This window comes from Urocampus carinirostris, chromosome 11 (genome assembly GCF_059441175.1).
Source record: "Urocampus carinirostris isolate Australia breed hairy pipefish chromosome 11, RoL_Ucar_1.0, whole genome shotgun sequence".
In the NCBI taxonomy this organism is placed as follows: Eukaryota; Metazoa; Chordata; class Actinopteri; order Syngnathiformes; family Syngnathidae; genus Urocampus; species Urocampus carinirostris.
In genome coordinates this window covers 21,485,485-21,507,623 of record NC_142359.1, presented here as the reverse complement: position 1 = coordinate 21,507,623, position 22,139 = coordinate 21,485,485, and the positions used below count along the sequence as shown (strand labels likewise).

The window sequence follows — 22,139 nt, the reverse complement described above, 5'->3', positions numbered from 1 at the left end:
TTTTTGGAACGTGGGAGGAAACCGGAGTGCCCGGAGGAAACCCACGCAAGCACGGGGAGAACATACAAACTCCGCACAGGAAGTCTGGAGCTGGATTTGAACCCATATATATATATATATATATATATATATATATACACATACTACTTCAGACCAAGAGTTTAGCTTGTTAGCTTATAAAGGGACACAATGTAATATACGATGACTAGATATCGCTGTCTAGTGTGAAGCAGGGGTTCGGAAACTATGGGTCGCAAGCTATATATGGCTCTTTTCATGAGTACGTAGGGTAAGAAGATAAAATAGGAGTAGTGTTATTTTTATTATAGTTCATGCTGAGCCAAATGTCATACATGCAAATATGAGACATTAATGATACCCAATCTATATGTGTATATATATATCACATTGAAATGATGATTAAGGGACATAAGATTTGATTATAACACAATTATTGAGGGATTTTTCTCCCTTTATTGAGGGGGTGTTTATCAACTGTGCATTTGTAAAACAAAAAAAAAATCAAGTTGAAACACAAAATAAAAATTGAGTTTGTTTCCACTACAGTTTATTTAACTGAGGGAAACTCGTTCGGACTGGAAATTGACCAAAATAGCACACAAACACTAATTCAAATAATTCATTTTAATTTTTTTATAAAAATGTTTATCGGAATATGGGAACTTCTCTTTTAGATTTTCTATATATTGTAGTTTGCGGTGTCCTTAAAAATTTAAAAGTAGAATTTTTCTCTGTTAAACATGTGTTAATGCCCAACTGAGTTCATAGAGCCTTTATTTTTTTGCCCTACTGCACCTATCTGCTTTTATCATAATATTTTATTGGTATTCCGGCCAAGGAGCGCATTACACTGGAAGAAAGGAGGCATAAGGATGGTGCGGTTTGGGCGTTTGGGGGGGTCGGAGAGAGTGATTACACGCACATGCTCGCTGTTTTATTTTATTCTAGGATAAAAATTGTGAAAGTAAGTAGTGTCTGATTCAAATACAGTCCAAATGCCAACCCCAACCCCCAAAAAGATGAAAAAGAGAAGAGTTCATTCAAGCGCATCTAAGAAAGTCACTGTACTTGCACGTACAACAAAATGTCATGACAGAGGCTGAAATGAATGATTTTAGCCAGAATATGGCAGCTGCAAATAGAATATTTTGAAGTTACGGACACCACTATTAAACTTCTGCAAAGACAGGTGCTTTTTCTGTCGTACTGCCTTAAATAGCGTTTCCGGGATTTTTATTTTAAGTAAATTAACACCGTGATGGGTCTCCTCAAAGTTCTCAGGTGGATTAGTGGTAATCAGCAAATACATCCAGGTTGAGTGCCTAATGAATGGTGCTTTGGCGACATCTAGTCGACATATCTCAAACTGCAAGTTATTGTGTGACGCAATGCAGCTTATTTTTCTCTTGATCTTCTCCTGTCTCGTGGGCCAAATACGCGGGCTATGAGTTTTACACTAATGATGTCTATAAATATGTTAATTGTATATAGTATGCATGATCTAAACTGACTTCATCATGGGAATCAATATCACTGGGCTATAAAAAGTAGTCAGTATTTAGTAAAAGTCCGATCATATAGCTCCCTTGGCAGAGGTAGTAAATCACCCTTTTGTTTTTAGATAGAAAATCACAGCTGCATATTACATATTTCAACCGTGCGCTAGCTGTGTGTCAATGCTCTAGACAGGAAGTGTCATTATTTTTGTCCTGTCTAAAGGTGTGGAGAACGTGACCATCCAACTGGACCTGGAGGCGGAATTTCACTTCACTCACCTCATCATGACTTTTAAGGTACCCCCTTCAGCACAAACACACAAATAAACACTTGTATACATTTATAAATCGACGGTGCAAAGGGTCCCTTGAGATCCATGTCGGCAAGGGCCAGCTGTGGGGAAGGAATGTAGCTGAGTGGTGGGAAGAGAGGGAAGCGTAAAATGGTATCATTCCGTCAGGGTGAGGGTGGCCAGCTGGATTTATGATGACTTTTGACATCACCCGACTTTCTTGTGTGTTGTGAACAGTGTTGGGCACGTTACTGAATAGTCAGTCATTTGTTCCAGTAACTGGTTACTTTATTTAACAAGTAGATTGTCAGATTACTGACACCCAAAAGAAGCTCTGAAAGTAAGTACAAATTACCGTAAATTCTCGCATAAAAGCCAACCCACTAAAACTGTCACATGATAAAGGAAAAAACAGAAAACTTGTACACTATGGGTGCATGAGTTGGGAAAAAAAAAAAGAAATGCGATTTTTTTGGATGGGTGCCACCAGGCTGTACTTGCCTAAGACACACCACAGGAAATGGTGCCAATACGACCCTACTGGTTAAGGGATCTCCCAAAACAACCAACCAACCATTCCAATTTTGATGCAATTATTGATTTTAAAAGAAACGTGCATTTTCTGTGTTTTTTTTTTGTGAGTACTAAATACTAGTGGCATGCTTTTAACTTCAGTAAACAGCGCCCGCCTCTGTGCTATCTCCTCAAACAAGGGGGTTTGTGCAGTTCGCAAACTATGACTTGCCTTTATTTGGTATTGCTGTTGAAACTCGCCTCTGATTGGACGGCGCTGTCATAATACAAACTGTGACAATTCTGGTTGGTCAAAAACTCCATCACTCAAATAATAAAGGGAAACTATAAATCCTTGAAAAAAAGCAGTGTCTTGCGATTACACAATTGTTCTATGTCATATCTATTAGATTTTGGTTAATCATGCTGAACTTGTGTATACCAACCTGTGGAAGCGGTGAACCTTCCATATTTCTTAGCTTGTGCAATCTTTAATCTTGCAAATGAACACTTAACTGAGACACGCCATATCAATTTTGTCTTTGGGCTTCAAACCACTTAAATATCACCTTTTCCGTTTCTGGGTATTGTCCAAGATTTTATTTCTATTTTTCTCCAGACATGGTGTACTGCCAAAATAATTTTAGGAATAAAACACCAAAATTCAGCAGACGTTTGCCGTAAGTTCTGCGCTCATGTTTTACGGTTTGTTGTCCCTGTATAAGCCAGACTCGGTCTCTACGTGTTGCCCACGATTCGCTACTGGTGACACAAAACCAAATACAGTAATCCCTTGCTGTATTTGGTTTTGTTTACTTATCGTGGTCTCACTACTTTTTCATTGTGCATTGTGCTCTGCATTCTAATTGGCTAAATACAAGATGCTTTTTATTGCCAACAAAGTCGAAGTACTCGACCCGCTAAATTTGCTCTGGAGCCACAGGCAAGTCTTTGGCTCTCCCTAGTGGCTCCCTGGCGCTTTTTCAAATATATTTGATAATGGAAGAATATGTTTTCTGTAGGACGAGATAGTGGCCTTTATCCATACAGTTGTGCAATAAAACGGAAAGATTATTTTCAAAATTATGATTTGATAGTGTCATGATTACCCAAGTGGAGTCACCTGGGGTAATCATGTGGCGCGCTGGAATGTGCTTCCTGATTGGTCAATGCTCCCCTTTTAAACGCGTTACGCGGAGAACTCCTTGTCGGAGGATTCACATCTGTACCCCGTATGACGCTCCCGATTACCTGTGCCTTGTTTACCTGATTCTCTCTGCCTGCCTCCGATCCGACCTGCTCCGTCCCAAGCTACGATCATCTCTTCAGTCCCGGTAAACTCAACCTGCCTCCGTCCCACGCTACGATTGGCTACGTCGTCCGAAGTTTCCCGCTAACCCTTGTGCTTCCCCAAATAAAAGACTTGTAACGAACGCTCTGGGGTCCCCTGCTCTGCTCTGTTCTGGTAATCCACGTGACAGAATCCTCCGACCAGAATGGACCCCGCGTTCGTACATCTGCCCCCTGACCGCTATAAAAGTCTGAATCAGCAGCGCGATTCCTGTTGTGCAGTTCGGCAAGTCATTTCCGACATGGCGAAATTGGCTAAGGCATCTCCGGCCGTATGACTGCGAACGACTCCCATGCCTGCCTGCTCGACTCCCATGCCTTCCTGTTCGACTCCCATGCCTTCCTGTTCGACTCCCAAGCCTGCCTGTTCGACTCCCAAGCCTGCCTGTTCGACTCCCAAGCCTGCCTGTTCGACTCCCAAGCCTGCCTGTTCGACTCCCAAGCCTGCCTGTTCGATTCCCAAGCCTGCCTGTTCGATTCCCAAGCCTGCCTGTTCGACTCCCAAGCCTGCCTGTTCGACTCCCAAGCCTGCCTGTTCGACTCCCAAGCCTGCCTGTTCGACTCCCAAGCCTGCCTTGAGTCTGGACTCTTCTGAATCTGACCCTCCTGAGTCTGGACTCTTCTGAATCTGACCCCCCTGAGTCTGGACTCTTCTGAATCTGGACTCTTCTGAATCTGGACTCTTCTGAATCTGACCCCCCCTGAGTCTGGACTCTTCTGATTCTGCCTGTCCTGATCTGCCTGTGTTTCCCTGTGACGTGTCTTGGGTTAAAATTATTTTTATTTTTTTTCCTGGGGAACTTCTGGAGCCGTTCCTTGAGGGGGGGGTTCTGTCATGATTACCCAAGTGGAGTCACCTGGGGTAATCATGTGGCGCGCTGGAATGTGCTTCCTGATTGGTCAATGCTCCCCTTTTAAACGCGTTACGCGGAGAACTCCTTGTCGGAGGATTCACATCTGTACCCCGTATGACGCTCCCGATTACCTGTGCCTTGTTTACCTGATTCTCTCTGCCTGCCTCCGATCCGACCTGCTCCGTCCCAAGCTACGATCATCTCTTCAGTCCCGGTAAACTCAACCTGCTTCCGTCCCACGCTACGATTGGCTACGTCGTCCGAAGTTTCCCGCTAACCCTTGTGCTTCCCCAAATAAAAGACTTGTAACGAACGCTCTGGGGTCCCCTGCTCTGTTCTGGTAATCCACGTGACAGATAGTAGTTTTTTGTTAAAATAATCTTCATGAAGTGCAGTACCTTTATTTGTTAAGCAATTACTTGAGCCTGTAAATAACGTCTGTTCTTGATTAATACATAAATAAATAGATAAATAAAGGTTTGTACTTTGTTGATTTTGACTATTGCGAGATGTTTTTGGAGCACAACATCCACAAAAGGCGAGGCATTACTCTATGCGCATATAACCTGAGTACTTTATTTCACAAACTTGAATTTGGCTTATAAGCAAGTATATACAGTAGGGAGAATATTTTCAAGAGGAGAAATTCAGCATCCCTCTTACTCCGTGCTTGAGACAGTGCCACCATAACTGTATTTAGTTGTAAGCTTTAGGTAGATATGAACACACCCACCCTTCAGTTATTGGTGGTGGATTGAGGGTTGTATATACTATCAAGAAACAGCATGGATATTGCGTAGTAAGAAGTAGTAGAGTAGCGCACCGATGTTTTAACGACAGTTGAGTTACATAATAATATTAATAACGCGTTACCGTACTCGTTAGTCTGTTCATAAATGTGGTGACATTTCACGGTTTTGTCACGTACCTTCAGACATTTCGACCAGCCGCCATGGTGATCGAGCGTTCAATGGACTTTGGGAAAACATGGCAGGTGTACCGCTACTTTGCCTACGACTGCCGGACGTCATTTCCCGGCGTGTCCCCGGGGCCCATGGTGAAGGTGGACGACATTTTCTGCGACTCGCACTACTCTGACATTGAGCCTTCATCCGAGGGGGAGGTCTGTTGGATGAAAGGGGGAAAAAAACACATTTATGATATCACTGATTTAATGAAATACACATTCCTTTACCTTACCAGGTGATATTCCGAGTGCTGGACCCAGTGTTTGAAATTGAGGACCCATACAGCTTGAAGATTCAGAGTAAGTCATTGTATCTTGAGATCTATTTATCTGACTTGACTGCTGACCCCACTGGAGAGAAAGGGCACTTCCTTGTCACCCCTGCAGGAAGGGTTCAGAAAATTCCAGGGAATGCTGTCTGGGAAATGAGGTCATATGGGAGGAAAATACTGGGAAGGAATTTTGCACATGGAGGCGGATATGCCCATATACACAAGAATGTTACCCCCCTTTGTTAGCCCCAACTTTAAGCAATCTTCATCATCATGGACTAAAACATGTATAAACCACAAAACCTGTTGTACAAATAAGAACTCAATTTAAACTAGAAAGTTACCCAAAGGAATACCTATCAATAATATATAGGTAGGAGCGAGTACTACTAATGTTTCGTTCGTGAACGTAACAACTCTATGAGCAAGCTCTTTGAGGTAAACTAAAGCTCCTTTTTTTCTCTCTCTTGGTCAGTATGCAATTTTGAGGGACTTTGAATTTGTTGAGCAAGAAAAAAAAGTTAAACTTGGTTGGTATTTTCTCATATATTTTTGTAGATCTGAACATATTTTAATTTATTACCTGTATTTTTCAGGGATGTGTTTAATAATGATAATAATAATACATTGTATTTCTGTCCACCCAAGGCTGCTGCACATATGAGTAGACACAACAATTAAGAAAGAGTAAAACAAGCAAGTAATAAAATTGGTCTGCATTGATACAACGCTTTTCAAGTCAATGAACACCGCTCAAAGCACTTTACAATGTGCTTCACACTTTTGCCTTTTACACACTAGCTAACCAGTAGCAGCGTCAGCCATGCAAGGCACCTTCAACATATAACATGGAGGAGTTGGGAATCGAACTTGCGTCCTCTCGATGAGGACCCATACAGGACAAGACGAGCGCTTTACCTCCTGAGCCAATGCTGTAATAAATAGCAAATAAAACACTTTAGAGTTTAAAGGCGGTATGTAAGGCAGATGGTCAAGAAAAGGCAAGTCTGAAGAGGTGAGTTTTGAGTCCGGATTTGAAGGTGGACAGCGTCGCAGAATTTCGGAGGTCAGGCGGCAGTGAGTTCCAGAGCTGCGGGGGTAGAGCGGCTGAAAGAATACCTTTTTTTTTAAAACTTATAACTTATATTTCATAGGTTGTTTTTTTTTTTGCAACACTTTTCTATTTACATTTTGTGGTGTTTTTCAGTAATTTGGTGATCAGGAATCACTTTTAAGAATTGTTAACACTTTCTTAAATGACCAGTGTGTAATACTTAGTGCCTCGTAGTGGTATAAATTTTTTTTTTCCAATAAAAAAACCCAACATCAATTAGATCAAGAAATTTGTATTTCTTTTACACTATGGAATCCCCACTAAGATCGTCGCCATGTTTGTCCAGCTTCCTGCCGCCACACCGTGTTGGGTATTACTGGCTCTCACTCAAACCAGACAACATAGTGCCATCTAGTGGTCAAATAGTACATATCAGGGCTTTAAAAATTTAAAAAATAACTTTCAACTTCTTCAAAGTCATATCAAATGACACACTCCACCTTGAACTCGTCCATCTATCAATCCATCATCTGCACCGCTTATCCTCAGTAGGATAACAGGGGTGCCCTATCCCAGCTAGCTTCGGCAGTGAGAAGGGGACATCCTGAACTTGTTACCAGCCAATCGCAGGGCACCACCTTTAACTCATATGCGTAAAAAAGAAAATGTGCATTTATTAAAAGGGAAAAAGGAAGGACAACATCTCAGAATGGTCGTTGTGAACCATCCATTGAAAAACAACTTAATGTGTTTTGTTGGCTCTACAGACATGCTGAAGATCACCAACCTACGAGTTAACTTCCTCAAGTTGCACACCCTGGGAGACAACCTCCTGGATTTGCGCAAAGAGGTAACTGAGAAATACTACTACGCCATCTATGACATGGTGGTCCGGGGCAACTGCTTCTGCTATGGACACGCGTCCGAGTGCGCCCCTATCGATGGTGCACCAACTGGCGCTGAGGGAATGGTAAGCCGCAAACATGGTTATTGAGCCTTAAAAAATGTGTTTTGAAAAGAGTGTCGCAATAGGTTCATGGGCGGTGCGTGTGCAACCACAACACAGAGGGCCTTAACTGTGAGCGATGCAGGGACTTCCATCATGACCAACCATGGAGGCCTGCAGAGGGTCGAAATACTCATGCCTGCAAGAGTAAGACTTGGAACGACCTCTAACCACCTTAGCACGTTCCCAAAAGACAAGGTTGGGCGCGCCACTGGACTACAGTAGTTAGGGTTACTAGTTACTTCATTTAAAAAGTAATTCCACTTTCTGACAGCCATAAGTAGCGTGTTACTCTGAAAGTAAATACATAATTACAAATTACCCTATGCACTCGTATTGAAACCGACCCCCCTAAAACTGCTTTAAAAAAGCCATTTAATAGAAATATAAAAAATATTTAGACCAACCCATGGGAGCAGTGACTTCATTTATCTCGGTTTGTGTCTTTAGAACTGTAAGGTATATTACATCTAGTTATTTGTAATTTTCTCAATTACTCACGTTACAAATGGCTCTGATGGAATATACTTGATTTCATACTATTTTTATTACTTATTCTCTATTTTTCTACTCTTTTATATGATTCTGTTTAAAAACATGCATACTTTCAGTCTTTATTTTGAAGGGTACAGGAAACTCAGCATGGTATGTTTTTACAACTGCTTGACTTCTTCTAGATAAAAACAATCGCGTCACTGGGCCACGATGAGAAAGAGGAGTCATTCGAAGGAGTGGGTCCGTTTTTCTCCCCGCGGTAACTGGGGGCCTCCTGTTGATATCAAACCTGCATCTTCCTTGATTCTCATATCAGCCAGAGATTAATATCCCAAATGAATCTGTCAGAACTCGCAAACGAGCACTTAGCCGAGACACTCCTTATCCATTTTGTCTCTGGGCTTCAAACCACTTAAAAATCTCCTCCATTTCTGGGCACAGTCCAAGTTGTTTTCTTGGTGTATGCCGTAAAAAATCCTACAAATAAAAAGACCAAAACTGAGCACACATTAATTCCCTACTGATTATACATATCCAAATATGCACATAGAAACTGCCCCCCTGATTTCAGTGTTTAATTTTATAGTTGTAAATACGGCTTGAATGTGAGTATATCCAATATGGAGAATATCAGAATGTTTGTAGGGAGAAATTCGTTCTCTTACTCTGTGTTTTGAGATGGAGCAACTGTAACTGTATTCAGTTGTACTTTGTAGGTCAATATAAAGATATACCCAGCTTCAATGCAGCTAGCAAACTGAGGGTTATGTGATACATCGTGCACAATAGGAACAGTAAGAAATCAGAAGACGATCTCCTTATAATAAGTAGCAGAGTAACACACCATGTTGGAATGACAGCTGAGTTACGAACTAATAATTATGTGTTACAATACTAGTTACAGTGGTACCTCTTCATACCTGCTTAATTCATTTGAGGATCATACTCATAGCTTAAATTGCTGGTAATCGCAACACTTTTACTTTCTCAAGGTCTTTTGAAGAAAAACGTATCCAAAGAGATTTATCTCTGCCTTCAAGTCAAGACATGTTTCTTTTTATAGCCCTTAATTATAAGAAGTCTCAAAAGGCTGCACAGACTACCATTTAACCATGGAGAACTCTCTCAAACCTGCGGATTTCTTCTTGGCTCCTGGGATCACAATTATCGTATTATAGTATACAGTATAACGGGAATACAACATTATTTAGCTTTTATAAGAGCAAAACAAGAAGTTAAAATACAAATTATAGGAAAAAAAAATACAATGATAATGAGCACTACTGCTTTGTATTAACATTGTGTATTCAATCAGGGTTTGTATACCTTTTTCATGGCCAAATCTAAGCACTTTCTAAGCACTTTTAAAGCCAACTTCACAATTTCTTCAGTAGCTGGCGTTTTGGTCTGTTCACCTGTGCTCTTGTCCTCTTCAATATGTTATGGAAATATGTAAGGCAAGTGTCATTAGATAGAGCTGTAGTATGACCAGCATGTAGTCCAATCTCAAGTGGTCGCCTCTGGTAACTTGGATTTTCTGTCATATTTCTAGCAAGATTTTTCTTACACATACATCTCATTTATCAAACGTCTCGTGTTTAGAGGTGCTCGTATATAAAGGTACAACTGCAATTGCGGTCCAGGAACGTGTCACTTGGTAACATATTAGTCCCAACACTTCCAAAGGAACACCAAAAACCTGGACTCACTGTGTCCTCTCCAGGGTGCGAGTGCAACCATCACTCCGGTTCCTGCCACTTCGACATGGCCGTCTACATGACCACAGGGAACGTCAGCGGCGGCGTGTGCGATGACTGTCAACACAACACAGTGGGCCACCAATGCGAGCAGTGTGCTCCTTTCTTCTATCAAAACCCCAACAGAGACCTGCGAGACCCCAATATCTGCGAGCGTGCGTTAAAAAGTCCCATGTGTGTTGGCCCCCTTGTTTGAAGTTCTTTCTGACCGGGATTCTTTCAACAGCTTGTAATTGTGACCCGGCGGGATCCCTACAAGGAGGGATTTGCGATGCCAGGACGGACGTGGGCGCAGGACTCATTTCAGGACAGTGCCGCTGCAAAGCCAATGTCGAGGGAATGCGCTGCGATCACTGCAGACATGGACACTATGGGTTGGGGAAAGGCCCTGATGGATGCCTGGGTAGGAACACCATATCACTACACCAACCTTTGCCATCAATTTAGGAAGTATATCTATAGCATGGGGTCACCAACATCTTTGTTAAGGAATAGTACGAAGGGCTACCAGGGTGCTATGCATCATTAAAGGTAAAGCGTGTAATATTTGACTATTATATGTGTATGGTGCTGTTCAACTAAAAAGCGCAAGGAAGAATACAAACTACTGTGACTCAAAGTGACCAAAACAGAATATTATTTTCCCTCACTTTTCCGCCCAGCATTTCGTGAAGGAATAAAGACGCGAAAAAAGTGAAATAGGCAGCATGGCGGCGCAGTGGTTAGCGCGTGTGCAGGCACAGTTCCAAGGTCTTGAGAACCTCCTGTGTGGGTTCGAATCCAGCTACCGGACTTCCTGTGCGGAGTTTGTATGTTCTCCCCGTGCTTGCGTGGGTTTCCTCCGGGCACTCCGGTTTCCTCCCACATTCCAAAAACATGCATTTCAGGTGAATTGGCCGGTCCAAATTGTCCCTAGGTGTGAATGAGCGAGCGAGTTGTCTGTCCCTGTGTGCCCTGGGATTGACTGGCAACCAGTTCAGGGTGTCCCCTGCCCACTGCCTGACGATTGCTGGGATGGGCTCCAGCACCCCCGCGACCCTACTGAGGATAAGCGATGCAGCTAATGAGATGAGAGATGAAAAAGTGAAATAATAAAGGAATGAAAACAGAAAAATATAGAAAAAAAAGTGAAAGAAAAAAGAAAAACAAAAAAGCAATGAGAATAAAGAAGAAAAAATGAAAAAAGGTAAAAAAATATATAGGAAAAACTGAAATGTAACAGAGAAAAAAAGGAATGGGGAAAATGAAAAAAGGAAAGAGAAAAGGGGAAGAAAAAAGGGAAAATGAAAAAGAAAAGAAAAACAAGTAAAAATAACAAAAATAATACATAAAAAGAGTAAAAGTTATTTTATCGTGGAACTTTTCTTTTCAATAATGTGTTCTGTTTTTAGCGTAAAATCTTTTTCAAAATGAGGCGCAAAAAAAACCCGGCTTGTTTTGAGGGTAGCTTTGGCAGCAAGATGTCAGCCAAAAATGTCTGCTCCCTCTAGGTGAGGATTTTCTCATGTCAAACAAATCCTTATATCTTCACCGCGTTGTAAGCATTTTGAAAAAATGCATCTTGACACAGTAGTTCAATATTTTTGCTTATCATTTAAATAAAAATTGTGTTTGTTTTTTCAAATGTTTTTTTATCACCAGGAGATATCAAATAAGACACACTGTCCCTTTAAGCATCACTCATGTATAAACGAACACTGATCACGTTAATGATTTCTTATGCCGGTTGGAAAAACCGAAACAGTGATCCCTTACGGTTTACTTTTCACGGTTTCGCTACTTCCCGGATTTGCATCGTGCATTAGGTTCTGGATTCTGATTGGCTAAACAGTCACTCCGCTTCCTCTCTTCCTGTGCGTCAATAACGTTGTTGTTTAATATGTACACGTACGTAAAGGAGCTTGCCGAATTTCCACTACGTCAGAGCAAATTTTCTTACAATTTTGAGTCTCTCTAAAACCTAAAATCTCAACGAAATGCTCTGGACCAACAAAAGCACATGCGTCCCCTATCTTTCTATTCTATCCATCACAGATAAAGTTAAAGTTCAGCACATGCTTAAACTCAATCGACCAGGGACCACTAAAGCTTGGGGCTAGGTGTCAATGGGGCGCATCAGTTTTTTCACAAGAAAAGCTCTGATAATAAAAAAAATCTCTGTTCCCAAATATCTTATAATTTATTTTTCTCCACAAAAAAGATGAAAAAAGTAAATTTACAGTTAATAATCCCTTGTTACTTTGCACTTTGCACAGCCTCTGCGCATCGCGGGTTGGAAAATACTCATTTGAAAAAATTAAAAGGTATTAAAATAAATTCAAGACTTGCTGCCTGTTTACTGTGGCTGCACAATCACAGAGCGTTTTTTGACCCACCTAAACTGAACTTTACTGTTTTGCCGAGTTTCAAAATCCCGGAAGAGCAAATTTGTCGTTGGTACTTCTGGGACACACTTGAGTCAATTGGTGGCAATTTTGTACCCTGCCTTACTATTTAGCATGGAGCTAGCACTAACATTAAACTTTCATATAAAGGTGGGGTCCTAAAACTCTCGCCTGCGGCACATTTGGTCCTCGGGCCGGGAGTTTGAGACCCTTGTGCCAAGGGAAGGGAAAAGCAATGAGGTCAGCAATACGGGATGAATACATTTTCTGTTCGTTCAGTAAGAAGGTAAGAAAAAAACATAGCGGATGAAAACATCAATACGTTTTAACGATGATGCAAAAAAAAAAGAATGGTAAAGAGAGAATGGTAAGGATGGAATCTGCATTAGCTCTGTGAATTCATGACTGCTGGAAAAAAAACCTTTTTATTAGATACAAATGTTATCCATACAAAAGAGAGAACAGAAAAATTTCACAAAGTACTTATTTGTACAGGCTACCTATGTGTTAATTGGAGGCTACCAGGTGCCTGGGGGCACCACGTTGGTGACCCCTAAGCTATTGAGTACAGAAGTGGTATAAACATAATAGTTCCATGAAAATTGGAGCCCTACACTTGCTGAAATTAATATTTGTCCCAGTCCACAAGGAAATTAACTTGTTCCAAAATGGTTTCGATGTAAATAACAAATTTTAAATCACACAGATGTTCAACACTGTTATTGACTTTGTGTTGCGTTCTTTGGCAGAATGTGCCTGTAACCCACTGGGAACACTTCCAGGAGCTAACTCCTGCGACGCAGAGACAGGAAGGTGCTTTTGCAAGCGACTGGTCACCGGACATGAATGTGACCAGTGCCTGGTAAGAAAAATTATTTGGTGTCTGTCAATATTACTTTCTCACTAACATGATTATAAACCATAGCCACAACACTGGGGTCTGTCCAATGACATGGATGGATGTAGACCTTGCGACTGCGACAAGGGCGGGTCCATCAACAATAAGTAGGTCAAATAAGTCTTAATCACAGTAGAAATTTAGTAAATAATCCTACTTTATGAATTTCCACAGCTGTAACCCAATGTCTGGCCAGTGCGAATGCAGGGAGCATATGTTCGGCAGGCGCTGCAACCAACTCGAGTCGGGCTTCTACTTTACTGCTCTTGACCATTACACTTACGAGGCTGAGGAGGCCACTTTCGGACCTGTAAGCACACCAACAACCCACAGACTTCTTCTAAAAATACAAATTCTACAAACAACAATCCGACCAACAGGGTGTAACAGTGGTTCATAGACCGTATCCCCTGGATCGCAGCCCCACTTGGACCGGGATGGGTTTTGTTAATGTACCAGAAGGAGCCTATTTAGAATTCATCATAGACAACATCCCTGACTCAATGGACTACGATGTTCTCATTCGCTACGAGCCACAGGTTAGAGTCACTACTTTAAACTGACTTCCTTCCGACTGACCTGTTTTGACGGTGCCAAAGAACTTCTGCTCGATTTTAGCTGCCAGAGCAGTGGGAGCAGGTCGACTTCCGAGTTGAGCGTCCTGTCTTTAACTCTCCCAATTTCTCCGCTCACTGCATCGATTCCTTGAGTGATGGAGATGAGCAGTATGCTTCTTTGCCGCCTGGGTCAAGGTAACAAAACCACACGTTCATGTAAAATCTCGATTCTCCACCTGAACACACTTTATATTTGCCCGCAGACATGTCTTACTGCCCATACCTGTATGTTTTGAGAAGGGCCAGAACTACACAGTGCACCTCAGCCTGCCACTCTACTCGTCCTACAGTGACATGCAAAACCCTTATACGCTCATAGATTCGGTAGGTTTCACCAAACATTAACGTGCCAGCTATGTGGCCCTGAGACATGATTGGACTGACTCCCATTTCCTCTTTTGTAGCTGGTCTTGATGCCGCGGGTCCGGGAGCTTGAAATATTCCTTGGCACAGACGGCGAAGCAGCGTGGGATACGTTCCAGCGCTACCGCTGCCTGGAGAGCAGCCAAAGCGTGGTTAAGAGCCCAATGACGGACATCTGCAACAATTACATTTTCAGTGTCTCTGCACTGCTTCACAAGGGAGCCATGCGTACGTGAAAATAAATTTGGTCTCTGAACAAATAGAATCATCTTCCCTGCGAAGGTCTTACAAACATGTTTACTTTCCCAAGCATGCAAGTGTGACCCACAAGGTTCCGTCAGTGCTGTGTGCGAGCCGAGTGGAGGCCAATGCCACTGTCGACCCAGGGTGGTCGGTAGGAAATGCGACCACTGCGCTCCTGCTACTTTCCTCTTCAGCCCCACTGGATGCAGGCGTAAGTGTTTGTAACAAGTTTGCCAGGTCCTGCTTTGAGACCATTACTAAATAGTGGTCACTGTCAATCAGTTATTGTGATTTTCCACAAAAAATGAAAATGTAACAGTTTTATGAGAGGTGTTGTATATTGGTGGTATGTTTTTTAAAATGGCATACAAAATACTGACATAATCAGTGTTTTTACATACACTACCATTCCAAAGTGTAGGGTCACTTAGAAATGTCCTTATTTTTTTAAGGAAAAGCACTGTTTTTTCAATGAGGATAACATGAAACTAATCAGAAATACACTCTATACAATGTTAACGTGGAAAATTAATCTTCAGCTAGAAACGTCTCCTCTTTAATTGCAATAACTACATAGGTGTATAGAGGGCCAACCAGCCCTATGGGGTTTTAACAGTACACTGTGTTTGCTATTTACGTTAGAAGGCTAATAAACAATTGGAAACCCCTCGTGCAATGATGTCAGCACAGCTGAAAACAGTTTATCTGGTTAGAGAAGCTGTAAAACTGACCTTCCTTTGAGATAGTTGAGTATCTGGAGCATTACATTTGTGGGTGTGATTAAACTTTCAGAATGGCCAGAAAAAGAGAACTTTTGGTTGAAACTTGACAGTTTTTTCTAGTTCCAAGAAATGAAAGCTATTCCATGTGAGAAATTGCCAAGAAACTGAAGATCTCCTACAACGGTGTCTACTGCTCCCCTCAAAGAATAGCACAAACTGAGTAGAAAGAGAAGTGGGAAGCACACCCAAACAAGAAGACAAGTACATTAAAGTCACTAGTTTGAGAAATAGACGCCTTACAGGACCTCAACAAGCAGCGTCATAAATAGTACCTTTAAAACACTAGTGTCAACATCTACAGTGTCAACGTCTACAGTGAAGAGGTGACTCCGAGATGCTGGGTTTCAAGGCCCAGTGGCAAGGCAAAGTGGCAAAAAAAAGCCATGTCTGAGACTTGCCAACAAAAGGGAGATATTTGTATGGACAAATGATTAAGATATCTGACAACACATTTGATAAAAATAATGACTTTTTCATGGAAAACACAAAATTGTCGTAGTGACCAAAAACCTTTGAACAGCAATGCTCATGATCAATTATTAATGACTGAATATGTAGAGCTTTTTACAATTTGCTTATCAAATATATGTAAAGTAGCATGTTGGTTTTGGAAGAAGCTATCAGCTTCCAAACAGTTGGTTACCCCTGTGGTAACACTTTGCAATTTCTGTCCTCAGTCTGTGAATGTGACCTTCGAGGGTCGATTGGGGCCCTTTGCCATGAATCAACTGGGCAGTGCACATGTGTTCCCGGAGCCACAGGGCGGCAATGCTCTCACTGCCTGCCTGGATTTTGGGGGTACCCTCATTGCAGACCATGCCAATGTAATGGCCACAGTGAAGTTTGCCACCCCGAGACTGGAGAGTGTCAAGGCTGCCGAGATTTAACCGCTGGACACTACTGTGAAAGGTACAGGAAGCGAGACATTTCCTCAATCAAATCTGATGTTGTCAATTAAACCTCTTAGATGTCTGGATGGTTACCATGAGTACCATGAATCCCCAGAAGCGGGGCTTGGCAGCCATTGTCGACCCTGTTTGTGCCCCGACGGGCCGCACAGTGCACGTCAATTTGCTGACAGCTGCTACATGCAGGCTGGGACTGATCACCTGGTGTGTGTTTGCAGTACTGGCTACAAAGGTACAACACCTAGATGATATCATGACTTTACATTTTATTTTGTGCAAAAACGTAAGATTCTTTGTAATTTATTACCACCTGAAAGCTTATTTTACTCTTTTCCTAAAACCTCTTTTTAGGTGCCAGGTGTGATGAGTGTGCCCCAGGTCACTTCGGGAACCCACTTGTGCCCGGTGGACGTTGCCTGCCGTGCCAGTGCAACGGTAACATTAACATGCAAGACCCCGGTTCCTGTGACACTCGTACAGGCTCGTGTCTTAAGTGTCTGCACCACACGGATGGTTATGCCTGCCAGCACTGCAAAACTGGTTACTATGGCAATGCTGCCTCTCAAAGCTGCAGAAGTGAGTGTAGTAGTAATCACGTATGTTTACTGACAAGAGAGTTCATACTCCTCTTAAGCCTGATACGTTCGTCTTGCAGAGTGCATGTGCCACCCGACGGGCACGACACCACATGCGTGTTCATCACCAGACGGATGTCAGTGCGACCAGCACAGCGGCCAATGCGCCTGCCTACCCAACGTGGTGGGCCTGAACTGCGAGCGCTGCGCTGAGAACACATGGAACATGGCAAGCAAGAAGGGCTGCCAGCACTGTGACTGTGACCCGGTCCATTCCTATGATTCCTCCTGTGATGAGGTAAGAAGTGTGAACATCAAATTCTACTTTATAAATCTCAATGACAATGAAAAGACCCATGTAATCATAAGAGGTTGGGCTGCGGGGAAATGTTCTCATGTTCCGAGTCCAGCTGGTTGGGAATTGCTGTTCTCACTTGCACTCTGATGTTTTTGCTCAAACACACATAACGTGGGAAACTCAAGCAAGCACAAACATCAAGTATTTTCTTGGTAATTGGCTCCATGCCATCAAAGGAAGGAAGTGCCATGAATAAAAACAAAAGGAATACAAAGGCCTATTGTGGTCGGCACGTTGAAAGAAAATGAATGACATTTTTTGTTCTGTATATTCAAAGTATATCCTTCCTTTTGCTCACAGGTTACAGGACGATGCTCGTGTAAACCAGGTTTTGGTGGCAGGACGTGTCGGGAATGCAGGGAGCTATTCTGGGGAAATCCAGAAGTCAAGTGTCACGGTACAGCAAATACGACTTTAATAAACCGTGTGGTGTCCTTAAGGCTATTCAGATAGATAGATAGATAGATAGATACTTTATTCATCCCCGAAGGGAAATTCACATTTCCAGCAGCATCCCTGAGCTGAGAACAGTACAATAATAAAGCCAAAAGAATGCAATATACAAATACCCAGTGTGACGTGCAAATGCCCACTGTAGCGTGTTATATAGAGTAACTAAATAGTGCTACACAGAATACATATTGCAGTAAGATTCGGTAATATCCAATGTAGGTGGTGTGGTTTAATGTGGGCCTTTACTCTGCCGGGTGGAGTTAAAGAGCCTCATGGCATGAGGAAGAAAAGATCTCTTCAGTCTGTCCGTAGTACAAGACAGTGACAGCAGTCTGTCTTCTGTCTGGAGATAATGCTGTGTAGTGGATGCGATGGATTGTCCATGATTGACCTCAGCTTTTTCAGTGCTCGTCTCTCAGCTACTGTTGTTAGGCTGTCCAGCTCTTTGCCCACAACAGAGCTCGCTTTCCTTGCCAGTTTATTGAGACGAGAGGCATCCTTCTTCTTGACGCTGCCTCCCCAACACGCTGCCGCATAGAAGAGGGCGCTTGCCACTACTGTCTCGTAGAATATTTTCAGGAGCTTTTTGCAGGTTCTGAGGAAGTAAAGTCGGCTTTGCCCTTTCCTACATATTCAGTCTATTTTCTTCCAAGAGTATGTATAAAAGTTTCAGTCTCTTGAGGAGCACAGTGACATCATGAGACTGCAGACGCCCAAAAATGCTCCTGGGTCCCGGAATCACCTTTTGTTCTCCGCTCATGAGAACCAGATGTTCAAGAAATCCCAGATGTCTCTGTTTTTTCCTTTGTCATCCCACAGAACCTAGGAGTCCTTAACAGTTCACTCTAAAAATGTTGTCTAAGCCCTATAAACTCTAGTCTAAAGCATGATCGCTGGCGGGTATAGGAGAAGTTATCACTGACAGTATGCAGTTAAGACATTTAACACTTCCACAGCCAGAAGATGCTGTTAAATACCAGCTTTAAATTCCAGCTTGTCAGTACTTTGTTATTTACAGGATACCTCGACTCTGTAAAATGTCTTCTTTTTTTACCTAAAATGAGGCAAAAATAAGCAGAAGACGGCCTGCACTCCTTCCCGCTAACTTCCTCTACAGCAGGGGTGTCAAACTCATTTTAACCCAGGGGCCACACGAACCAACATTCTCTCGGGGGCCGGAGAAGTAGATTAGAGAGAAAAAAAGGGGGGAAAGAAATAAGAGAAAAAGAGGGAGGGAGAGAGAAGTAGAGAGGGTAGGACAAAGAAAAAGAGAAAGGGAGAAAGAAAGAGAGAGAAAGAGGGAGAGAGAGGAACAAAAGAGATGAAATGAGAAATAGAGAAGGGGAAAAAAGAGAGAAAGTACAAAATCCAAAGAGAAATACAAAGAGAGAAGAAGAAAAAGAGAAAGAGAGAAGGAGAAAGCAAGTGAGACGGCGAGAGAGAAAAGAGAGAAAAATTAAAGAGGAAGCGAGGAAGCGAGCAAAAGAAGGTAAAAAGACACAGAGAGAAAGAGGAACATAGAAAGAGAAAAAGAGAGACAGAGAGAGTGAAAGAGAGATAGAGAGTGAGAGAAAAAGGAAGGAAGAGAGAGAGAGTGAGAAAGAAATCCAAGTACAGCGTTTGTGAGAGGCACCCGGCTTTGGCAACATCAAGTGGATATATTTCAACCTGCGGCTCGTTTTTCTCTTGCGCTTTTCTGAGCGTTGTCTCGCGGGCCGGATTCAATCCCTTAGCGGGCCTGATTTGGCCCGCGGGCCGCCTGTTTGACACCTGTGCTCTACAGGCTTGCATGGTAGTTAATGGAGGTGTTTTTGTCCCTCGAGGTTAAGATGACAGTTTATTCATTGGAAAATCTCAAAATAGATTATTTTTTCCTGAGTATAGTTCGACATTAACTTTATTTTTGTGTTTACCTTTGTTACAGCTTGTGATTGTGACCGTCGTGGTATTTCCAGTGAACAGTGTGATCCGGTGACCGGACACTGCACATGCGTAGAGAGCGCATCTGGCCCGCGGTGCGACAAATGCGCTAGAGGATACCAGGGCGAGTTTCCTGATTGCCAGCCTTGTCACCAGTGCTTCGCCGGGTGGGACAGCATTGTCGAAGAGCTGACGAACCAAACGAGGCAACTGGAAGCGAAGGTGACGGAGTTACAGACCAACGGCGTAACAGCACCATACAAAGATTTAGTATCCAGCCTGGAGACCAACATTAAGGCCGTTAAGGAAATTGTAGAGAGTAACCCTGCAGCGTTGAAACTGGAGGAGATCCAGGACCTAACGCACCAGATTACGTATGTCCACAAATACCCATTCAATCTATAAAGTGCTTTAATTGGATTCTCTTTTTCAGTGGCGTCATGTCCTATGTGAATGGGAAGCTTAACACAACAGAAGAAAGCTTGAATATCCTGCAGAGTGAAGCCAACACAACAGACAATAACCTGTATGAACTGACAGAACAGGCAAACCGGTTGGAGCACCGTGTCCAGGAGCTCAGGGAGAAGGTGTATCGTGCCAAAAACGCCAACTTACAGGGTGAGAATTTGCTTTCTTATGATAATTTCAGGACTATAAGCCACACCTGACTATAAGCCGAATCCAAAACATTTTTCAGAGGAAAATACATTTTTCACAGATGTAAGATGCATCTGACTATAAGTCGCATGTGCCCACATTGAAACTTGAGATATACAGTGGGACCTTGCTACTTTGCGGTTCGACGTCGCGGGTTCAGAGCTTCGCGGGCCGAAAAAATAATAATAATAAAATAAAATAATTAAAAATGTATGTTCTCCCCGTGCTTGCGTGGGTTTCCTCCGGGCACTCCGGTTTCCTCCCACGTTCCAAAAACATGCATTTCAGGTGAATTGGCCGGTCCGAATTGTCCCTTAGTGTGAATGAGCGAATGAGTTGTCTGTCCCTGTGTGCTCTGCGATTGGCTGGCAACCAGTTCAGGGTGTCCCCTGCCCACTGCCCGGAGATGGCTGGGATGGGCTCCAGCCCCCCCGCGACCCTAATGAGGATAAGCGGTACGGCTGATGAGATGAGATAAATAATAAAAAAGTTTTTTTTTATAAGCATTTTTGAAGGGGCGTTGCTACTTCGCGGATTTTCACTTTTCGCAGGTGGTTTTGGTCCCCGATAACCGAGGTACCACTTTATACAAAAAAAGACTTCACACCGGAAGAGTTTTACTTAAAACAAACAAAAGGCATCGAAACGCAGCAAAAAGCACTGCAGCAACACAAGTAACAGCGCTAACAGGGCTAGTAGCACCTTATTTTGTGTAGTTCAATGGCAGTCATAAATTGCGTCTTCCTGGACACCTTTTTTTGGCCGAGCACCCCTGGTGGCCGTTAAAAAAAATGCATACATTCGCCGCATTTCTGCATGAGCCACATTGTTGATATTGCGTGACAAAATATGTGAATTTCCCTGCGGGGATGAATAAAGTATCTATTTATCTAAAATGTGCAGCCAACTTTCTCTTACTCTACAGTACTTCATCACTTAACTTTTGTAGCATAATAGGACATTTAACTTTTCTTCATTTTTAGGTGCTATGGACACCATCATTGAGGCAAATGAAGAGTCGCTGACAGCAGAAATCCGAGTCAACGCCTCTACCAGTGATCCAGGGAATACTGTGGAGCGGTCGGCCGCATTACGGAAAGTAACAGAGGAAAGGTTAAGTGGCAGCCAGAAAGAGTTTAATCGCAAGCACCAGCGAAACACACAGAAGTTGGACAAGCTCAAGAACGAGATGGGAAAATTGGATCTTTCCACTCTTAGCGACAAGGTGAGAGGAACTTGGGATATGTTTGGGAAAAACTCAAAAGGCGACTTGCGTATTTCTCTGTTGTAGATGTGCGGCAGTGCAGCTGAAGGTGACAAGTGCGCCGGCTCTCCTTGCGGTGGATTAGGCTGCATGGACAGCACCCCCAAGTGTGGTGGCGATGGATGCAAGGGCATCATTGTAACCTCGCAAAATGCTCTCAAGTCAGCTAAAAAGCTGGATGAGGAGATCCTGGCAGCCATGAAAGAGGTGGACAAGCTCTCAAGGATGGTGCGTGGACATGTCAGCAGCATGAATGATTCGAGGATTTTTTTCAGTTAAGCAGTTTGGTTTCAGGTGTGGGAGGCCAGCAATAGAGCGAGGGAGGCCAAATTAAATGCTCAGCAGGTGCTCATCAAATCAAATCGGAGCAAAGAGCGCGTAGAGCAGAGCAACGAGCAACTGCGAAATCTTATCAAGGACATACGAGATCTGCTAACAAGTGAGTAAATTTACTTTGTATAGAGTTGACACCTCTTTCTCTGTCGACAGATCCTCAAGTCCTTCCCTCCCCTTAGGTCTAGAGTCTGGGTGTCACACTCGACAGTGCACTCTCCTTTTACTCTCATATAAATAACATCACCCAGTCTGCTTACTTTAACGTTTGATCCATTGACAGTCTTCGCCCCTTTCCTCACCCCC

General features: G+C 42.9%; 1 protein-coding gene across 1 annotated transcript in view; it reads left to right on the top strand.

Annotated features, from left to right (window-relative positions):
• Nucleotides 1-22,139, top strand: part of lamb1b (laminin, beta 1b) — a 43,970-nt gene that overhangs the window by 14,173 nt on the left and 7,658 nt on the right. The window contains exons 4-28 of the mRNA XM_088346803.1: nucleotides 1,741-1,814; nucleotides 5,462-5,650; nucleotides 5,731-5,794; nucleotides 7,588-7,790; nucleotides 7,853-7,973; nucleotides 10,045-10,233; nucleotides 10,305-10,481; nucleotides 13,212-13,324; nucleotides 13,388-13,467; nucleotides 13,535-13,670; nucleotides 13,741-13,899; nucleotides 13,979-14,112; nucleotides 14,181-14,301; nucleotides 14,382-14,568; nucleotides 14,651-14,794; nucleotides 16,043-16,274; nucleotides 16,333-16,505; nucleotides 16,625-16,849; nucleotides 16,929-17,146; nucleotides 17,507-17,603; nucleotides 19,584-19,953; nucleotides 20,013-20,197; nucleotides 21,220-21,461; nucleotides 21,528-21,728; nucleotides 21,795-21,939. Of these exons, the coding sequence (XP_088202929.1) occupies nucleotides 1,741-1,814; nucleotides 5,462-5,650; nucleotides 5,731-5,794; nucleotides 7,588-7,790; nucleotides 7,853-7,973; nucleotides 10,045-10,233; nucleotides 10,305-10,481; nucleotides 13,212-13,324; nucleotides 13,388-13,467; nucleotides 13,535-13,670; nucleotides 13,741-13,899; nucleotides 13,979-14,112; nucleotides 14,181-14,301; nucleotides 14,382-14,568; nucleotides 14,651-14,794; nucleotides 16,043-16,274; nucleotides 16,333-16,505; nucleotides 16,625-16,849; nucleotides 16,929-17,146; nucleotides 17,507-17,603; nucleotides 19,584-19,953; nucleotides 20,013-20,197; nucleotides 21,220-21,461; nucleotides 21,528-21,728; nucleotides 21,795-21,939 (4,179 nt within the window). The remainder of the gene's footprint in view (nucleotides 1-1,740; nucleotides 1,815-5,461; nucleotides 5,651-5,730; nucleotides 5,795-7,587; nucleotides 7,791-7,852; nucleotides 7,974-10,044; nucleotides 10,234-10,304; nucleotides 10,482-13,211; nucleotides 13,325-13,387; nucleotides 13,468-13,534; nucleotides 13,671-13,740; nucleotides 13,900-13,978; nucleotides 14,113-14,180; nucleotides 14,302-14,381; nucleotides 14,569-14,650; nucleotides 14,795-16,042; nucleotides 16,275-16,332; nucleotides 16,506-16,624; nucleotides 16,850-16,928; nucleotides 17,147-17,506; nucleotides 17,604-19,583; nucleotides 19,954-20,012; nucleotides 20,198-21,219; nucleotides 21,462-21,527; nucleotides 21,729-21,794; nucleotides 21,940-22,139) is intronic.